General features: G+C 38.0%; 1 protein-coding gene across 1 annotated transcript; it reads left to right on the top strand.

The window, feature by feature from the left end:
• Positions 1-15,174: 15,174 nt before the first annotated feature.
• Positions 15,175-22,282, top strand: LOC127089964 (protein MAIN-LIKE 2-like). Its single transcript, XM_051029379.1, has 4 exons — positions 15,175-16,263; positions 16,345-16,435; positions 16,523-17,306; positions 22,266-22,282. Exons 1-4 carry the CDS (start codon positions 15,479-15,481, stop codon positions 22,280-22,282), a joined length of 1,677 nt encoding a protein of 558 aa, XP_050885336.1. The 5' UTR covers positions 15,175-15,478.
• The last annotated feature ends 249 nt before the right edge of the window (positions 22,283-22,531 follow it).

Here is a 22,531-nt window from a genome sequence, read left to right as displayed (position 1 = left end):
TTTACTTCGTTTCAGGCCATGTTATTCAGTCTCATGGAACTAAACTCTTAGATGCAGCATGCAGCCGCCTCCATCCATCGGCATATCCGCCCCGCTTAGCCGCATTGTTCATCTTGAAAGGGAGCCGCGAGGTGCTGTCATGTCAAGCCCAAGGTTCGTTCTACTGCTGTCAAATTTCTGCCATTTACACGGGGGGTCTTCTTGCAACGATCTTCGTTTCTTCAGGAATGGTGTCGGTCAATTGGTGTATAGGCCATCTCGGTCCAGTTTAGAATTGACCTCTCTTTTAAATCCCGCTTCCTTGTTAGCTGGGAAACCCCTCCTCTATGAAGCAGAGAATGATCGATCGAAGACTGAGAAGATAGAATAAATAATATGTTTTAAGCATCGGTTGCGACATCGAATGAGACTTATCCAGGGAGCAAAGGGAAAAGGAAGACCGAGTGGGATCCAGGAAACTAGCGGACTGATCACTAATAAGGCTCCGTCCATCTGAGGAGGAATGCTGCTAAGAGCGGATATGCCCCATCTCTCGAGAGAAAAGTCCCTAAACTAAAGTATTCCTCCAACAGGTAATTCGTCGAAAAGACTAGCATCGTCTTTGTCACAAAGATGTGGAACTTCGATATAGAAGCTCTTTCGCCGCTAGTAAGCGGTTTAACCTCTCCTTTGTTCACTCGTGTCCCTTACCAAAACAAAACGTTAAGGCACTGCAAAGGCATAAGAAAGCATATAAGATAGGCTCCAACCAAAAAAAAAATAAAGAAGGAAACTAATGCTAATGGATCCGTTTTTCTAGATGACATAGCCCTTGAAAGCCCTATTATGAGCAGGAGAGGATTGGGGAAAAACTAGAGGGGAGAGCTATTGAGTCACTACCTAAGAATATATCCTTTTAGCTTACAGAGGATAAGGATAAAAAAGATATTTTTGAAAGCGCTACGATATAACTCTTCGAGGCATAGCGACCTTCTTTAAGCCATATTGACGCCGTGTCAAAGACTCTTTATTCTAGGTTAGCTCTCGAGTAAGCGAGAAAGAAAGCATTCTTCGCTCCATGAAAACAAGTAAGTATATCTTTAGTGAGCAAGAAGAATAGAATGCTCAACATCAACAGGATGTACCTTATCCCTTTGGCCAGTCCAGTCCCTCTTTAGCATCTCAATAATTCGCGTTGTTCATAAAACATAAAAAGAGTTGGTGTCTTGGTTTGCGCAATTGAAGAATAAAATTAAGGGCTTGTTCTCAGATGCCCATAAATTGCCCATTTGCAAAAGCACTAGGCATAGAAGGGGCTGTTATGAAGAGTTGTGCAAGTGACATTTTCAACTAAAACGATAAATAAGCCAAAAGCGCACTTTAGATATACTATACTCTAGCTTTAGAGTTATAGGCTGCGACGGTGGAAGTAGAGGTTTAGGCTTGCCCCTGCTAGACTTTGCCTGCCATCTTACTAGAAGAAATCTTCCAAGTTTCAAGGGTGCCTTTGTAGCAAGAAAGAGCATCGACTGTGAGGGAATGGTCTCTTGCAAAGAATATAGGGAGGTATTACCCATACATAGGTGCTGTGCTCATGCCCATGCCATGGGCAATGCCGCAAAAGTTCAGGGACGGCCGTAGCTACAGGTTATTATTTTTTTTTAAGATTACATGCTTCCACAAACAGAAGCCCTGATACGAACTGGGCCGGTCTTTCATATGTTTATAACAGCTAGACAAAAGCATTCCCACTACGGTGGAAGAGATGATTCGGCAAACCAACTAGAGGACAAGGTAAAGCAAAGTCATTGGAAAACCTGACGTGGGCTCGCAATAGGCCCAGCCCAGCCGAAAAGCTTTGGTATAGGAAATAAATAACCTAGCTGTGGAGGGGTCCCCGCGCTAAGACTTTGCACTTGGCTAGTTCGCGTGGATCACTCATCTCTCAACGTGATTCCATGATGATCGAAGGAAGGCTTTGGTGAGGAAAATAATTCCATACTATGCCCTGGGTCTTGGTCTTTATCAAGGCTATTTGAACTAATCCGAATCAGAAAAAGAAGAGGGGGTTTTTAGGCTGTGACAAGGTCCAAAAGAGATAAGTCTAGCGGGAAGAAGGGCGAAAAAAGAGAGAGCGTGACTCGTATTCTTATATTATAATAGATATATATATATATATATCTAAATAGAATAAAGAATTCTCAGTCTTGTTCGCCACAAGGAGGAAGCTAGCCTATGTGGAAGAAAGCATATTCAACACAAAATAGTCGTCTTCTTAGTGCTTCTTTTCAGCGGAACAGAAAGATATCCTATACTAGGCCATAAGAAACTGCGTCTTATGGTCCGGTCCATAGTTAGACCTTCCCCAATCCTCTCGTGACGATCCAGGTATACTAGAATGTAGGCCTTTAGCTCCTTATCATTAGCTCTTGCGCTTTCATTTAAGGTCATTATAAAAAGCCAGCCCTTGAAAAGACATATGCAAACCCATAGACATAGACAAGCTGGAGAGACAGGCATAGGACTACCAAAAGCTCACTACAATCTACAATCGGGGATCCCTAAATGCCTATTGGATTGGATGACAGACAGGGACCTCGCCTCGTATAGAACCAACCCCAAAAAAGGTCACTGGAAATGGCTGCCTCACTGCGTGGACTCCTACCATCGAAGCAAACTAGCCTGGCCCAACATGTAAACTTTCTCCATGAAATGGGCTTACCCTATGATTGCCGGCCAACAAGCACCACCTGTAGCGAATCCACCGGCGCAACAGCCCCCAGTGTACACAGATGACCGCCATGAGAGTCCAAACCTACCGAACGGGTATTGGGCTCTTCACCGTGTCATTCTGACGTATGTCCATAGCATGGGGACACCTGATGGGGGACCGATGCCGTCCCACAACAAGGCGCGGCGGGTCTTTGAGCTCGTTGCGAAAGATAGATGAAATAGTAAAGAAGGCCTACTTCACATCTTGCAAGTTATTGCGGAAAACCCCAATAACAATGCCATTTTACGTGAGGCTGATTTGATCTTTGCCGATATCCGGAACAAGGGAATCCGGGATGCCGACCTTGACGAATATTCATTTTTTGAATCGTGAGGGTGTTGTATTATTTGTTATTTTCCAGTGATGGTCTTATTTGGGAGCGGGAGCCGCCTCGGGATCCCCGGGATTCGGGATCCTCCGCAGCCCAATACAAGTGTATGCTTAAGCAGGCTACTCCCCGAAAATGCCTATGGAAGGTGGGGTAACATTATACTGCCTGTGGGTTCCTCAACCTAGTAGAGTTGGTTCCAAACCTTGAGACTTGAAAGGGGGTTCCCTCGCCCAGAAAGAATAAGCGAAAAAGTACTACTATTGGCCTGGCCCCACAGATATGAAGAGGGAGCTTAGCGACCTATCCTGTACCTGTAAACAAGCGAAGCTATCAAGTAAGGCAAGCTATAGCAAGGGAGTAAGTCAAGAATTTTAGTAGTGATAGAAAGGAAGCACGGATAGCGAGTTGTTATTCTAAAGTCTCATTTATATAAACAATACCGGCTTCAAAGGCAGTCCATCCTGCTAGTTCATGATTGATAGCTGTCAGGTAGGCCGCCCGTTGTTTTAAGTTCGATCATTGACTGGTTTTGAGGAAAGGAACTATATCCTTACGTACTACGTTTTTAAGCTAGTCTGATACCCGAAGGCTCGGCTCTTGTTTAGAGTAGAGGTAGGTCTCTTTTGGAAGCGTTCGCCAGTGACTAGCTCAATCGAGGATTAAAGACGTGAAAGCTGAGTTCAAAAGGAAGGTGTAAACAAACAAAAAAGCTGAGGCTTTATCTCATTCTCATATAGTGTTGAATACACTTGCTAGAGAAAATGCTATTGGCCTTTTCGGCTTAGTCACTCTCTCGTCGTTCCGATTAAAGGATTGAACAAGAAGAGTTGATACGTGTAACATAAAGAAGACTGAGAATCAGGGCTTCCTCTAACAAGAGAAGAAGCCATTAGTAGTCCAGGTTAGGCTTTCGGTTTAATACCAATCTCCCGTAGAGTAGTGTTAAAACAATAATAGTTGTATGGGCTCAGCCCTAGTTCTTAAGGCGAAGTATCACATGAAAGAGAAAAGTCAACATGAGACTCGAAAGACGCTCGACGATAAAGAAAAGAAAATGACTCTTTCTTCGGTGGACATGGCGGAGGCTCATGCACTTACACTTAGGAAAGGTTCTGACCTGGCTTTTTATCTACAGCTATCTTCTGTTTGTATGTATGAAAACGGATTCATCTCAGGTCTTGAAAGCTTTTCATAGTCAAAAGTCCTCTACAGATCGCAGTCTGAGGCCTATTGTTAGTGATGTGCAGCAACTCCTGATGTCCCACCACAGCTGGTCGGTATAAAGGGTGAATAGATTAGCCAATGCTTCGGCCGATTGGGTGGCAAAGCATCTTCCTGACTGAAAGTGTCGACCTTACTGGGTGCAGAGTCCTCCACCAGCTAAGCTATTCTTGCTATTTTAAGAGAAGATCATCATTGTCTGACTTAGGCCTTTATGTCTTTTGATTTCAGCTTTCAATGCCCGGAATAGGAACGAACTGAGATGATTCGATAGTGGGAACTCATGAGCGCTCATCCATTCTTTGCCGGGAACCAGAGCAGGCATAAATTACCTTGATCGAAAGTGAGCCCGCCCTTCACGAAGCATGGAAAGTCAAAGGATGTGAAGAGAGCGCCACTACTCTCTTTCCGGGAAAGATAACTCCTAGGTTAGGCCGACAAGACATCAAGAGGGAGAGAAAGAAAATCCCCTCTACCGCTACCCCATAAAGAAGAGCTCGCTTCACTTGCTTACTAAAAAGCCAGGAGAGAAAGCCAAGCATTTTTTTTAGTACAAAAAAGTAAGATATTTATATACGTAAGCCCTCACATTATGAGACTGAAGGAAAGACTCCTGCTTCAAGGTCCTTAGATTAGACCACTGGCTTGTTTGGCCCGAAGGCAGAATCAAAGCCAGAAGGAATTACAGACAGAAGCACTTCTAACTCCCCTAAAATTTAGATCGAAGAAATGATAGGTCCGCCTATAACCCTATTAGCTCGAGAGCAAGAAAAGAAGGAGGGAGGGACTACTTAGACTACTTAATCGATAGAGCCCGGCACGATTACTGGATCGAAAGAAGCATAGGTACACTTAACACTAACCCAATCCAGATGAAACAACTCTTATCGGAACCCAGCTTCTCTTTTTTAGCGAATAAAGATTGAAGTAGCTCTTACACTTACTATATTTTAAATCTTTCTTATTTTTCATATGAAAGAAGGAGAAAGGGGGCTGCTACTGCAACCAAGCAATTGGTGCAGACGCTCTACGATGCAATCAGACAATGAGAGAGCGGACTCTCTTTCTCTAAGGGACACTTCCTCATTTTTTCCACCCTCCGTGGAGGGGGAGTACCATGTAGTTAGGAAGATGATCGATGCCTAAAGCATGTCTACTTAAGATCTCTATCCTTTATGGTGATCAAGATATCCCAAGAAGAGAGACCTGACGGCGCGCCTTTACTAGAAGAGAAGGAAAGAAGACACTTACTAGAAATCTATTCCACTACCGCTTGATTTCTCTCTGTCCACAGCCATGACTCACCCACCTTTCCATCCCCCCTCAAAGATCCACCCGATCGATGAAGACTTGAACCGAACTCGCAGTGATCAAATCGACTTTGGAGAGTAAATCCTCAGGGCAAACCAAAGGAAGGACGGGATAGAGCTCCAAGACAGGCTGAAGGTAGAGAAGGATAGACGAGACAAGGAAGCAAAGGAGAAAAGAAAGATCGGAATAGAATAGAGGTAACGGTTGAACGAACGGTAGACCCAACTCTGTATACTTAGCCGGAAGCAGGGCATTCCACCGATTCCACTTAGGGAGAAAGCCTTTCCCGTATCTATTTGAACCCGATCTTAAAATTTCTATCCGGTAGACTTGGTAAGGTAAAAGGGCCCCGACTTATTTGATTTCCAGAATTAGAGTTCGACCGCAGCTGCCCCTTTTTTGTTTTGGGGGGATCAAGTTCCTTGCCAACTATCGACCCCGATCTCTTTTAATTTATTTGGGGTATTACTAGCCTAGCCTTCGTCAATCACACTAAAGCAGAGCACCCAACTACGGCAAGGCCCCCTTAATTAAGGGTTAGGTTAGTCAATCCGGCCCGAGACGCGTTCGTTGACAAAACCGCCGTAGGAATGGAGACCTTTCAATAGAGCGGAGGCGAACTGATCAACGAGAAAGAGGCCCTACTCACTACAAACGAATACACCACAAGATCGAACTGCACTCATGCCTCTGCCGCATCAAGTTGACCGACCCCCAGTTCTTCTATCAATCATGTACGTAGGTAGGGTCCCCCATTCTGATTGGTATATCATGAAAAATTAAAGCCATTTGCACCAGGCGCACTGCGCTTTCCCTTGCCTAGATGTTCGCCTTTCTAAGTCAAGTAATGGTGACCCGCCGAAGACTGGAGCCTCATAACATGTTGACGAAGACCCCCGAACTGAGGGTTCGATCAGTAGAGGGGACCCCCAGAAGAAGAATAGCCCCGCTCTCTAGCCGACTGATCCCGTTGATCATATAACTGGGAGGGAACGTGTCACATTAGAGGTGAACGATTAGAGAGTTAGAGAGTTATATAGATAGATAGATAGATAGATAGATAGATAGATAGATAGATAGATAAATAGATAGATAGATAGATAGATAGATAGATAGATAGATAGATAGATAGATTGATAGATAGATAGATAGATAGATAGATAGATAGATAGATAGATAGATAGATAGATAGATAGATAGATAGATAGATAGATAGTTAGAGAGTTAGATAGATAGATAGATAGATAGATAGATAGATAGTTAGAGAGTTAGATAGATAGATAGATAATAGATAGATAGATAGATAGATAGATAGATAGATAGATAGATAGTTAGAGAGTTAGAGATATAAATAGATAGATAGAGAGTTAGAGAGATAGTTAGAGAGTTAGATAGATAGATAGAGAGTTAGAGATTTAGATAGAGAGAGAGAGAGAGTTAGAGATAGAGTTAGAGAGTTAGATAGATAGATAGAGAGTTAGAGAGTTAGAGAGTTAGATAGATAGATAGAGAGTTAGAGAGAGTTAGAGAGTTAGATAGATAGATAGATAGAGAGTTAGAGAGTTAGATAGATAGATAGAGAGTTAGAGAGAGTTATAGAGTTAGATAGATTGATAGAGAGTTAGATAAAGAGAGAGAGAGAGAGAGAGAGAGAGAGAGAGAGAGAGAGAGAGAGAGAGAGTTAGAGAGAGAGAGAGAGTACACAAAAATTTGTTTAGGTAGTTCCCTAATCGACCTCACTATGGGTACGATTTCCCTCAATTCGAATTCGAATTGAGATAAGGAAATTAACCTTACTTTGCAAAAGTAGAATACAAGAGAAATATAGCAATCCAACCCTAAAAACTCTAAGTTTGATGTTGATTATGACACTTTCTCTTCCCTTTACCAAAACTTGATCAAGTAACCCAATAATGCCAATTTGATTCACCGTCTCACGCTACTCTTTTGCAAAAACCTTCAGTTCTTCGAAGTCTTCACTCGATCGAATCCAAATTACGAATTGTTGTAACCCAAGATTTACCAATATTTTCGACCGTCTCAATAATTTGCAAGTGAAAAATAAAAGAGATGGATAGATAGATAGATAGATAGATAGATAGATAGATAGATAGATATAGAGAGAGAGAGAGAGTAGAGAAGAATTTTTTTAGACAGTTCCCCAATCGACCTTACTATGGGTACGTTTTCCCTCAATTCGAATTCAAATTGAGAGAAGGAAATTAACCTTACTTTGCAGAAGTAGAATACAAGAGAAATGTATCAATCCAACCATAAAAACTCTAAGTTTGATATTGATTCTGACACTTTCTCTTCCCTTGACCAAAACTTGATCAAGTAACCCAATAATGCCAATTTGATTCACCGTCTCACGCCACTCCTTTACAAAAACTTTTAGTTCTTCAAAGTATTCACTCGATCGAATCCAAATTGTGAATTGTTGTAACCTAAGATTTACCAATATTATCCACCGTCTCACGTTACTCCTTTGCAAGAACCTTTCGTTCTTCAAAGCTTTCACTTGATCGGACCCAAATTGTGTAACCTTGTCCAAAACCTTCAAATCCCTAATTGATCTTGATTGAAAATCCCAACTCGGTTTTCTTATTTGAAACCCTCAAAGATCTCAACCCAATTCATAATTCAATCAACTTAAATTGGACGTTATCAACCAATTCTAGATGACACTCAAACAAAGAATGATTATGTGTATGCATAGAATGAGATTGAAGATGATGAGAACACTTTGAATTCCTGATTTCATGTAGGTTTACTCTAAAACCTTGCTAAAAATGATGCAGTTACGAAGTATTTATATGCATGTGTGTTTGGAGGAAAAAATATGCAAAAGATTTGAAAATGAATACAAATTTTCAAGATTTTAATGCATGTGTCGACATATGTAAGTCATGTGTCGACCTATTCGATGCATGTGCCGACCTGTATAGGTCATGTGTCGATATGTATAGGTCATGTGTCGACCTATGGAGACGACACATCAAACTGAAGTCATATGTTTTAAAAATGAGGTACATGTGCCAACTTGAAAATCGTATGTGTCGACACATAGGAAAAGTTTTCTTTCATGTGTTGACCTATAGCACGTATGTGTCAACCTGTATATTTGTTTTTCATATAAAATCTTTTTTTTCATGCATGAAACCTTTTCTAACTTGTTTCAAAATATTTTTGTGTTTCATAATGCTAAGATGCATATTAAGACTCAGAGGATACCGTCAAATATACATAAAGACTAAAGCATCTTAGTTTTGAATTCATACAAAATATATATAATAGAAATGTACACTCACATATATCTTCTCAACGAACATATCAGGGTACTCGAGGTTCTACAAAGGCCTATATGACGAAAGGATACTAGAATATTGACACGTTCTTTAAGCCTTTCATTTTCTTTTCAAACACAGTTAGGTAAGAAGACTTTTCCCCTCCCGACAACTCCAAAGTTCAAGACGACCAATGCGTAAAGTATAATACACCAAATCTACTAATTCCTTCTAAGGGATTTGGGTGACAATGTTTCCTTTTTACTACAAATACTTGTTTTGGAACATGTTTAATAAGAGCCATTTTGTGAAAGAAACTAATGTTCTTGTTCATGACAGTGTCACTTGAATCTAGTATTTTCTCTCTCCAAATATCCTCTTCCATAGCCAAGCCATATTAAAGGTGTAATTGATTAGATATCTCTTTGATCCATTAAAGGATTGCTGCAGCCTAACTCATTAATTTGCTCCTGAATTATGTTTACCTCAGCAAAATCAGAAGAAACTCGATGGTGAAGAACATCACAAAAATAAGAGTTGTTCCAATCCTTGAGCACAAATTTGACATTTCTAAGTCTCCAAGTTAGAATATACATTGGACTGTTTTATTCCATTCATTTGGTATAGATCATAGCAGTCTGCATGTTTTGACAACATCCGGCCTGTGGTCCAACTTGTAGCTGGTGACAACCTTTAGTAAATGTACTTTTGACTCTTCACATTTCTCAATTAGTATTTGACTTTGAATCCTTTACTTTTTTATTGCCATATTTACCCTTCACATTTACTTCACTTCTAGTTTTCTGGTCCTCCATTTATTTATTTATTTTCCCAATTTCACTCTAAGTTGGTAAGGAATAATGGAGTTAACTTAAGAGATTTATTGGTGGATGCATTTATTGGAATTTTTTTTTTAAATATCCAGAATTTTAAAAAAAATTTCAAAATTAACCCATTTTTCAAAAAAATTACACAAATGGGCAAAATTTGCCCTAATTGTGTACATAGGCGCCACCCTAGTTGGCGCCTACCCTTAATGGGTAGGGCAAGTCGCCACTAGGGGTGGCGCCTATGCCCAATCCCTTTTTTTTTTTTTTTTTTTTTTTTTTTTTTTTTTTAAATGTTTTATTAATTTTTTTTTTTAATTTTTTTTTTTTAAATATTAGATATTTGATAAATATATTTTTTTTATAAATTATATTAATTTATATTAACACTTATATATAAATAAAATTATTACAAGATATATATATATATATTAATTTATATATATATTAATTTATATATATATATATATATATATATATATTAATTTAATTTATAAACAATTAATATTATACACATTTAATTATATATATAAATATTTATTTACAAGATATATATATATATATATATATATATATATATATATATATATATATATATTAATTTATATATATATTAATTTAATTTATAAGTAAATAATATTATTTATAAATTTTTGGGAGAATTAGGGTTAGGTAGACTGGTGTACAACCCAGATCTTTTCCTATAAATAAAGTGTTATTTCCTTGCATTTTCTTCAACACTGTTTCGTACCACCTTCTGTATCAAGTTGAGTTCATGGCATCCCCAAGACCGTCGTCATGGCAGCGAACATCATCAAGGCGCCCGGATCCTGAACCAGTAATCTTAAAAAGGGATGGGCATGTTATTTTCTCGCCTTTGAAACCCCCAATGGAGATGAAATTTTGGAACATCCGTTCGTTGGACCAACTAAAAAGGTCCTTGATGTCTTGGTTAGAGGGAGATTACCAACCTGGTGAAGTCATCAGAAGGATTCAGAGGCTTAGAACAAGGTTCTCATTTGAAACTGGAGAAACGATACGCTGGTGGGTTGAAGTTGAAAGCGACATTGATTGCATCCAAATGATGCATGGATCAGACGACATAGTGTTAACTGTTGTAATTTCTTAGATTTTAATGGTTGTTTGTCATGTTGTTGTTGTATTTGTTATTGTTCTAGTACTTGTTCTTGTTTTAGTACTTGTTTTTGTTCCAGTATTTGTTTTTGTTTTAGTAATTGGTGTTGTAATGTTAGATGTTTGTGTTTGTTGTTCAAGTGTCATCTTCTATTTGGAATAAAAAGTAAACTTTAATTTAAAATGATTTTGGTACACAGATTTATGAAAGTGAAAACTAAGTTGTGGAACTAGATCCACGATATGGACATTTGTTCTTATTATGCCCTAGTTGTCTACATATGCTACACTTCCTCTGCATTTTCTCTGCGACGTCCATTTCAGTTCTAATGCGCCTGCTATTTGGGCGACCACTTTTATTCCGCCGCATCGATTCGTTGTGCCAAACAATTTCCCCGTCATACTCTGGCCAATACGCCTCCAATGCTACCACCGGAAAGGGATTGTCGTATACATTGAGCAATGTTGCAACTTTGTAGATTGGAGACACTAGCGATAATGCATCGAAGTGGCTGTGTGAACACGCTGCAATGACATGGGAACAAGGCATACGATACGCCTGAAATTGACCACAGTCGCACCAACGGTCTGGTATTAGGACCCTATACTCTTGTCTGGGCAGCCCTTGGTTGTGGTCAATTGTTTCCTTGACACTGAAAGTGTGGCCATGGCGGTCGAACTCCGTAACCCGATGGCTGCTGGCTTTGGCGGATTCCTGCCTCATAAACTTCATGCAGGCTTCACTATAAACCTGACTCGTCTGCAACACTTCATTCCAGCGCCTGCCCCTTGTTACGAACAACGTTGCCATCCGAAAATAGGTCGCACTCACCAATGCGGTTACCGGGAGGTTACGTATGCCCTTAAACACGCCGTTCATTGATTCCACAAGATTTGTTGTCATGTGGCCCCACCTCACCCCATCGTCGTACGATCTAGTCCACTTCGCTCTGTCGATATTATCAATCCACCTCCCTGCATCAGAATTTGCCAACACTATTTCCCGGCGATAGTATTGGAATCCAGGCTGGTTTAATGCGTACCCCGCGTTTATCAAATGTTGCTTCAAAAAGTTATCCTTGAACTCCCGCATAAAATTTTGTGCAATATGCCTGATGCAGTAGACATGGGTAGACGGGGGGTCATGCCAGCCATTTGCTGGATTATTGTATGCACTGTCTATTGAGGCGTGCCTGTCAGAAATAATGCAGATGCCAGCTTGTGGAGTCACGTGCGTTCGAAGATTCTTAAGGAAGAAACTCCAACCAGCTGCCGTTTCTCCTTCCACCAATGCAAAGGCTATTGGGAAAATATTTGAATTGCCATCTTGTGCGACCGCCATCAGTAACGATCCTTTGTATTTCCCATACAGCCAAGTTCCATCGACTTGAACAAGTGGTTTGCAGAATGTGAACCCGATGATGCATGGACGGAATGCCCAGAAAAGTCTATGGAAAATTCCATTACCTTCTAGACGAGTTCCGTCAGGGGATTGTGCAGGCAAGGTCTCCATTATAGTAACCGTCCCAGGTGAATACAATCGTAGTGCAGCCAGGTAGCGTGGTAGTTGTTTGTATGATTCCTCCCAGTTACCGTACACCAGTTCAATTGCCTTGGTTTTTGCTAACCAAGCCTTTCTGTATGACGGTGTATATTTGAAAACAGCCACACAATGGGAGATAATTGTTTTGACCTTCAGTGACGGGTCAGCCTCAACTAGAGGTAATATGGAATGGCAGATCATGTCATGGCTAAGTTTGCGATGATCCTGTGCCATGTTGGTGTTGACGCAAATGTGAGCTTGAGATATTGACCCTATCACCCACGCGTTATGCTTCTTCTTGTACGATGCCATCAACCTATATCCACACTCCGGATTTTTGCATTCAATAACGTATCTTTCCGGATTTGATTTGATAACATTGTAGTCAACACAATTTTTCAAGTGCCAGTTCTTTATTGCTAACAGACACTCTTCCTTGGTCCGAAATTGGTCACCCTTCTTTAAGTCCTCATCAGACCTCATATATGGGTTGTAGAACATATCTGATGAGGGCTCATCCTCGCCCAAGTTAAGTGTTGTGAAGTGCGCAGGAGGTGAGTAGCGTTGCGCTATAGGTATTTGAGGTTGGTCTTCGTCTTCAGAATGACGGTTCACCAAGTCATCAACCACGTCTTCAGCATCATCAACCACATCGTCTTCAACGTGGTGCTCAGCATCTTGTTCGTCATCAATCACAGGATCAATAACCTGTGATTGAATATTCTGAGTTGGTTGATGTTGTTCCAACACAATGTACAACACTATGTAGTCGTAACCAGAGTACTCATGGTTACGAAGCATGTATTGTGTCTCCATGTCATTTTGAATCAATGACTTATAAAACTTGACAGAGTTGTTTTCTGAAAAAAAAGGTTGTTGATAAAAAATTTGGGACACGGGTTGTCTTAGTTTGGACTCAATCTTCCTTTTCAGATAAGAGAAGTCAGCTCCTCTATTTAGACAAAACCGAGTGCATTCGGTGTTTCTAAATAGGAAGCCAGACTTATCACATTCATAAGTCTCACCGTTGACGTGAGCTTTGACTTTGTATTGTGAAGAAGATGACATGTTTTGTGAAGACATTGTGAAGGTTTTGTGAAGGTTTTGTGAAGGTTTTGTGAAGGTTTTGTGAGGGTTTTGTGAAGGTTTTGTGAAGATATTTTCAAGGTTTTGTGAAGATTGCTGTGAAGATATTGTGAATACCTTTGCGAAAATGTGTGTGAATATTTATACTGCAAGAATCTTACTGAAGATTGCTGTGAAGATATGTGTGTGAAGATTGCTGTGAAGATATTGTGAATACCTCAGAGATTCCCTTGCATGCCTTACACGTGTCACACCCTTGAATGCAACACTCCCACCTAGTCTGTACTAATGCATTCCAACCTATCCACCTAGCCTGAACATAGTCTCAGAGATTCCCATGCATGCCTGTTCCCCATCAAGTCTTCACCACCAAGTCTCAGAGATTCCCTTGCATGCCTTACACGTGTCACACCCTTGAATGCAACACTCCCACCTAGTCTGTACTAATGCATTCCAACCTATCCACCTAGCCTGAACATAGTCTCAGAGATTCCCATGCATGCCTGTTCCCCATCAAGTCTTCACCACCAAGTCTCAGAGATTCCCACGCATGCCTTACACGTGTCACACCCTTGAATGCAACACTCCCACCTAGTCTGTACTAATGCATTCCAACCTATCCACCTAGCCTGAACATAGTCTCAGAGATTCCCATGCAGGCCTGTTCCCCATCAAGTCTTCACCACCAAGTCTCAGAGATTCCCACGCATGCCTTACACGTGTCACACCCTTGAATGCAACACTCCCACCTAGTCTGTACTAATGCATTCCAACCTATCCACCTAGCCTGAACATAGTCTCAGAGATTCCCATGCATGCCTGTTCCCCATCAAGTCTTCACCACCAAGTCTCAGAGATTCCCACGCATGCCTTACATGTGTCACACCCTTGAATGCAACACTCCCACCTAGTCTGTACTAATGCATTCCAACCTATCCCATGCAGGTGTTTTGGACTTTTTCTACTTTTATAACACATATACGCCAATTAGTATGGCGTAACTAAATGAAGTAGTCAATTTAAAGTTGTAATAAAACATAAAATAATTTAATTACAATATAATTATTTGTTTTTCTTTTTGAAAAATATTTGAAAGTGCACGCGTACACCACAATAATAAATATTTGAAAGTCAAATTTCAACCGTTAAATAAATTATTGGGGGATATCAAAGCTAAAATTGGATTCTACTATCTCTGTGACACTTAACTTCTCATCTGACCTGTACAGTGTGACACCTATTCTGCAAGATTCCCACGCATGCCTCACACTTGTCACATTTTTGCATCATCAGATTCCACCAAGTCTTCCCCAAGACAAGACAACTCCCACCTAGTCTGCACCTAAGCATGCCAACACTGCCACGTAGTCTGCACCTATTCTGCAAGATTCCCACGCATGCCTCACACTTGTCACGTTTCTGCGTCATCAGATTCCACCAAGTCTTCCCCAAGACAAGACAACTCCCACCTAGTCTGCACCTAAGCATGCCAACACTGCCACGTAGTCTGCACCTATTCTGCAAGATTCCCACGCATGCCTCACACTTGTCACGTTTCTGCATCATCAGATTCCACCAAGTCTTCCCCAAGACAAGACAACTCCCACCTAGTCTGCACCTATGCATGCCAACACTGCCACGTAGTCTGCACCTATTCTGCAAGATTCCCACGCATGCCTCACACTTGTCACGTTTCTGCATCATCAGATTCCACCAATGCATGCCAACACTACCACGCATGCCTTACACTTGTCACATTTTTGCATATTCAGTTTACTTGAAAAAGAGTATAAATAGAGGGTCATTCTTGCAAGTTTTCATCTACCACTAACACTTTTATTCAGAGAACTCAGGCGAAACTTCTCATCCACCAAGCTTCTTCCTACATTGCAGTCATGTCGCTTCTTACCATGGGCCAAGAACACAGAGGAACTAGGGCAAACATTGCCTCATTCGTAAGTTTTTCTTGAACATTGCCTCTTTCGTATGTTTGTAGTTAGTTTTTTAAAAGTCCAATATAATAATTTTTTATATTGTTTGTTTTTAAAGGATCCCAAGAAATTTCGTCAACGTTCACACCCAATGCCTTATCCAGACCCATGGTGCGTACCTTACATAGAGCGTGCGGGTTTCGGTCATGTAATGCATGTCGTAAATGCCACCATTGATGCCAAATTCATTTTGGCTCTGTGTGAACGTTGGAGACCTGAGACACACACCTTTCACCTACCAACTGGTGAATGTACCGTCACATTAGAGGACGTGTACATGCTTTTAGGTCTTAGAATAGATGGTAAGCCTGTCACCGGAAATGTTCAACAGCCTAACCAAATATGTGTTGAAATGTTGGGGGTAGATCTGGTCGAGGGTGAGGGGTCTGCCAAAGCAAGGGGTCAGGGTATTAAATTATCTAGCCTACAATTGTACCACGACTCCATAACTTTGACTGAGGAATCCTCCGAACAAGAAAAAGTCATAAAAACCCGGGTTTACATTATGCTATTGTTTGGGAACTTGCTATTTCCCGAAGGGACGGGAAATAGCATAAATTTTATGTACTTGAGTTTGCTCGGGGACATTGATAGAATAAGCACATATAGTTGGGGTTCTGCAGTATTAGCATTCCTATATAGCTCTTTGTGTAAAAATGCACAAAATGAGCACTGTACATTTTCTGGATGTTCTTTTTTGCTTCAAACATGGGGGTGGTGGAGATTGCCGAGGCTAGCCCCAGAAAATCCTAATGACTACTCCTTCCCCTACGCAACTAGGTAAATTTATGATCTTATTTCATTTTGTATATTTATTCTATAAATATTTGTAACTAATATTATTTATCTTCTTTTGTTTAGGTTCATTACAACCGGACTGGATTACAGTCTTACCCCCAAAAATAAAATTATATTTTATCGTCAACTGTTGGATCGTCTCCGAGCACAGGATGTATTACCACTAAATCACTCAACTTCTAACTGATTTATTAATGTCATGCATTATCGATAAATAACATATTTACTTTTTTCTTTGCAGTTTATTTGGAGGCCATATTTGGGATTGGAACATCAACCAAACCCCGAAGATGCAGCTGTTTGGACAGCAAAAACGGCCATAATGCGGTTCACCACTGTGGAGATGCACCAAAGTGACCGTGTCAAGCTTCAATTCGGAATGCATCAAGACATCCCAGGCCCCCCAATGTCCATGGAACCTTGGCATCTAAAAAAAGTCAGCCACCAGTGGTATGCCCAAAATTGGAAGGAATTTGCTAAGGAGTTTCGAAAAATGTGGAAAGACCGTGCCCACTATGTTCTACAATTTCCGGTGGCGCCCAACGAAATGAAGCCGACAAGGGAATATGTGGAATGGTATAGAGCAAATACCAATCCAGAAATGATTGTGTCTGACCCGTTCTATTTGGACGATCCCCGGATGCAACAACCATATTTCCAACAACAACAACCACCACAGTATTCCCAACAACAACAACCACCACCTTATTACCAACAACAACAACCACCACAACCATTTTACCAACAACAACCACCACCACCTTATTACCAACAACAACCACCACCACCATATTACCAACAACAACAACCACAACACATGTCCACCCCCCAACCAAATCAACAATACATACCACAAACTCAATCCCAATACCATGAAGACTACCAACAACAAACTCAACATTCCCACCACCATCAACAGTCCCAACACCTACCACAATATCAATCCCCCTACTTCCACCAATCCCAACAATTCCAACACGGCAATTTCCCAAGCTCTTCCAGTCTTCCACCTAGCCCCGACACGGGTATACAAGAGGACTACCAACAGGACTACTACACACCACAACAAACATTGCACTTTGGCCAACCCGATTCAACCCTAAACTACCAAAGACCACAATTCGAGGGCGCACCCAGCAGTAGTCAGTTTGTCCCACCGAGACAAAGCTTCGAGGGCGCAGAGGGGACCCGTCTTTCCTACAGCACTGAAGGGACTTCGACCGAACCACAACGGCAAGCGGCAAGGGGGCGCGTTAGGGCAAGGGGTGGTAATAGGGAAGCACCACCACCACGTGAACCGTCTAGGCGAGTAACTAGACCTCCCCCGTGCGGATCGTACAAGGGACCGCATCATATGTGATTAATCATATCTTTGTAATATTTGCCTTGTTTATTATTTAAATAAAAATATTTTCTGTTTATTATCTTTATATCTTTATCTTTATCTTTAAAAATATTGTCTATCATATCTTTATACATATATAAATTAATTTTTTTTCCAAAAATTTACAAATAATATTAATTACTTATAAATTATATTAATATATATATATATATAAATTAATATATATATATAAATTAATATATATATATATATATATAAATAAAAAAATTTAGACAAAATATATGTGTCAACATAAATTAATATACTTAATAAAAAACATAAATTTATAAATAAAAAAAAATTAAAAAAAAAAAAACATTAAAAAAAACATTAAAAAAAAAAAAAAAAAAAAAAAAAAAAAAAATGGATTTGGGCATAGGCGCCACCCCTAGTGGCGACTTGCCCTCCCCATTAAGGGTAGGCGCCAACTAGGGGTGGCGACTTGCCCTCCCCATTAAGGGTAGGCGCCAACTAGGGTGGCGCCTAAGGGTAAAAAATGGCCAATTTTGGCCATTTGTGTAATTATTTTGAAAAATTGGATATTTTTGAAATTTTTTTGAAATTTTTGGATATTTAAAAAAAAAATTCCATTTATTGATTATAAAATGTCAAATGAATTAAAGTTGCATTTGTGGAGACTATAAATAAAAATAAATCATTGTAAGTAATATTTAATTTTGGACTTTAATATTCCTCCTTCCACCTATGGTCTAAATCATTTATACAAAAGTACAATTTTGGATCTATTTTACCTCTGTCATATGATAATTGAATTTTTCTTTTAACATTTGAAATATATTTTTAATATCATTTTAATTTATAAGATATCTCAATTATTAATTAATCTATTTTTATTTTTTCAAAAAACCACCATAGCATCTTCAAATAATATAACCAAACATCTAATAAAATTTATTTTATGTACTCTTTCAAAATAATATATAAAAATAAGAGTTTAAAATAAAATAAAAAAGTTTATAATACCAAAATTAATATTATATATGTAAAAAAAAATATAATTTGCTAACTCTAGCGATATTGGCCGGTCAAAGTCACAAAAGAGTCACAATGGTGACTTTTTGATTGGATTCTTAGAGACCATTTTTACTCTGTAGTGTGTTCTTTTAACTGTGACCCATTTACCATGATATGGACAATGCCGGTAAAGACTCTTCAATGCAATTAAATGGTCATAGCTATGAAGATAATCCTTTATGAGATTTATGAAACATGTTTAGACATGTTTGCGTCACAAGAATAAATGTTCATAAAGGCGTGTTAGGGATATCTCGCACCCGGTGCAATTTTGATAGTTTTTTATGGTGTACTCGACTTTGACACGAGATATATCAACTTTAGAGTCTGAACCTAATCTACACCTAGGTTCAATCAATATTCGAGATGTACACAGCCCCCGAACACAAGACTTGAAGGGGCGAAACACTTAAAAATAATGTCGTCTTGATCGCCAATATTCAGGATGTACTACTCTGATCTGATTTATAAGTAAAAAAAGACAAATTTTACATTTATTAATAATGATAGTTAAATGCATTTAATTTTCTTAAATTCACGTAAAAAAATCACACTATTACTAATCTATCATTAATTAAATTATCATCCACTAAGAATATTAAATAATTAATGTATGGATAGTTTTGAAATAAACATATGAAATGTGTCTATATTTGTTGATATTTGCTTATATTTAAGACTAAAAATTTAAAAAAAAAATTTACTTATATAAGACTGGAGAGAATATACACTCCATCAAATATGAGATTTGAAGGCGTATCACGCATCAATTTTTTAAAATAAATTATGTATATTATTTAGAGAAAAAGCATATATATTCTAAGTAAATGTTTATTGTTTAAAAATGTTCATTGTCAAGCTTTAAACAATTTAGAATATAAAAAATAAATTATTTTTATTTAATATTTAATTTGAAATAAAATTTTCCCATGCGGTGCATGGGTGCACACACTAGTTTAATGGTGTAGTATATTAACCAAGATGTCATTTATCATATGTATATGTAGTTGTCCAAATTAAAGATTTTTTAGTTATACAAATTATTCAACATAGGGTGCCTCTTGAGTTCGCCACTTGAAACGTAGTAGGTTGGGAATAACGAGGATGTGGAATACACATACTATTGTACAAGACTCAATAGTTATACAAAATATTTTCATTAGGGAACATTGAATATTGTGTGGTTTCTAATATAATTATTGTCTAATGAAAGATGTAGTCATTATTGTTGGAGGAGTTTTTCATTAGGGAACATTGAATATTGTGTGGTTTTTTCAATTTAGAGTAACACTTTTGTGAGAGACACACCACATATTCACCTAAAATTTTAAGGTGATAGGTGGGTGAGTTCTCTAACTTATAAATGCTCAAATTTCTATCTTTCCAACCAATGTGGGACTATTACACATACTATTCACACTGGATACATTCTCAAAAAGCTCTTTTTACTTCCACAAACTCTTGTAGAGTACGAAATGTTTCACAAACTCTTGTACCGTACGAAATGTTTCTTATTCATCACACTGATGCCGTTGACACTCTTCAACGGAATGTTTCTTATTCATCACACTGACGCCGTTGACACTCTTCAACGGAACGTTTCTTATTCACTACACTGACGCTATTGACTTTCGATGCAGGTAAGTTGGTCCATTTCTTAAACCAAAGGCTCATAATACCATTTGTTGGAGGAGTTTTTCATTAGAGAGTATTGAACATTATGGGACTTCTTCATTTAGAACAACACCTTTGTGAGAGGCACCACATATTCATCCAAAAACTAAAGTGATAGGTGGGTGGATTCTCTCACTTATAAATGTTCAAGTCTCCACATTTTCAATCGATATAGGACTATTACCTACACTACTCACACTTGATACATTCTCAATAATTACAACTAGTTCCTCGAGATAATCGTTGTATCTCTAGAAATCATGGGGAGAGACACGATCATTAGAATGTCCATTTATTGTAAAGGTTAATATGGACGTTCTGACTTGACTTCCTTGTAGATGATGGTGATGTATTATCCTAAATGTTGAGTTCTTTGTTGACTATACATTCATATACAAAGCGTATTCATGACATGGTAATTAAAAATTTGTATTGGTAGTGGCCGTAATGTCCCACCAGACATGTCAATCTTAATATTAAATTGTAAAAGTTAGATGATAGCTCTCAATTATGTTGATGGAGAAACTTTGTTCCTCAAATACAGGTTCCTCAAATACTCCAAAAAGCATTAAGTATGGATGTGGTAAATTGAACTATTAACCTAAAAAATACATAAAATAAAATAAATATAAAGATAGTAAAATGTATAAATAGTTTAATTTATTGATTTGATCTTGTTTGATATTTATAGAGATGGTATTAATAGTTTAAACTATCTTAGTGACTATAACTTCGAGGTGGATACAGAATATTGTTGCATCGACTATTTATGTGGATATTGCATGATTGTTCTCTCCATTTGTTTGTGGTGCTACAAATATTAAATATGTTTAATAATCAAAATGGTTTCAGTTCAATTGCAAACCCGTTAAAAGTTAATTTGTATTCATAAATCAATTCACAATGAGTTTGCAATCATAAATCAATTTTATATGTTTAATTCTTTTAGAATTAATTTAATTTTAAGAAACATATTTTTAAAATTTTTAAATATGTATTTTTAGAATTTTCCTTTTTTGAAAATAAAGATTTAAATTTTAAATAAAAAAATTTATTGAAATAAGTTCTTAATTTTAAGATTTTTTTATTTTTGGATAAAAACAAAAATTTTGAAATAATTGTTTTTTCGATTTTCAAAAAATAATAATAAAACTTTTTTTTTTCAAGAAAAAAAATTAAATTATTTTTGTTTTGTTTATTTAATTTTCAGACAAAAGATCATTTTTTTGTTTTTTATTTTTTGAAAATTGAATTCTTTTGTGTAAAAATAAATTTTTAATGTGATTTATTTATTTTAAAGTATTTTTTAAAAAATTGGATTTTGTTTTATAAAATTATAAAAAGAAACATTTAGTTAAATTAGTTTTAAACTTAAATATGATCGACTAAATTGTTTAAATTTGTGGTTCCGTTTATTAATCGTTTAAATGATTATTATTTTGGATTCAATGCAAATCAGTTTAGCGTATTTTTATACATTCATATGTTAAATTCTGATCTATAGTGAAGGCAAAAATTATCACGGGAATAGTTTTCTGACCTATATCTTAGGAATGAATGTCATATAAATGAGGGACACCGACACATGTCAAACCTCACAACACACCTATTAGAGACATCTTTGATTTGAAATTGATTATGTTTCAGTTGTGTTGACTTTCAAGTATCCCTCCATAATTCTTTGGCCTCTAAGAAACATATGGAATAATTGTGAAACCTTCATCAGACAAATGGATTTCTTGATTACCTCATGTGTATAGAAAGATAATGTTTGTAAAAACTTACTTGCCAATACATTGTTATATTTTTCGGACTTTAATTTTTGGTATGATATTCCACCGATGCTTTGTAATAGCTTAGTTAGTAACAAGTTATGATTATCTAAATTTAGGTTTTGTAATAGCTTAGTTAGTAACAAATTATGATTACCTAAATTTAGGTTTACTTCTTTTTTAAGATGGAGGATAACGTCTCCAACACCACATCTTTAGTCCGTGGAGGCCTCTTCAGAAACAACCAAGCTGAGCATATTAATGGTTTGCATAAAATTTAGGATTTCATAATGCTTTTTATGTTGAGATGGATGGCGCAATCTGGACAATTGAGTTAGCTCATTCCAACCATTAGAGAAACTTTTGGTTAGTAACTAATTCTACT

This window comes from Lathyrus oleraceus, chromosome 1 (assembly GCF_024323335.1).
Source record: "Lathyrus oleraceus cultivar Zhongwan6 chromosome 1, CAAS_Psat_ZW6_1.0, whole genome shotgun sequence".
In the NCBI taxonomy this organism is placed as follows: domain Eukaryota; kingdom Viridiplantae; phylum Streptophyta; class Magnoliopsida; order Fabales; family Fabaceae; genus Lathyrus; species Lathyrus oleraceus.
This window is presented reverse-complemented; position numbering and strand designations above follow the sequence as displayed.

Bases quoted from the DNA above. Each gene is read 5' to 3' on its own strand.
- LOC127089964 (XM_051029379.1), top strand. From the start codon at position 15,479: ATGTTTGTAGTTAGTTTTTTAAAAGTCCAATATAATAATTTTTTATAT. The intron at 16,264-16,344 runs GTAAATTTATGA...TCTTTTGTTTAG, and splicing joins TCCTTCCCCTACGCAACTAG to GTTCATTACAACCGGACTGG. The intron at 16,436-16,522 runs GTATTACCACTA...TTTTCTTTGCAG, and splicing joins ATCGTCTCCGAGCACAGGAT to TTTATTTGGAGGCCATATTT.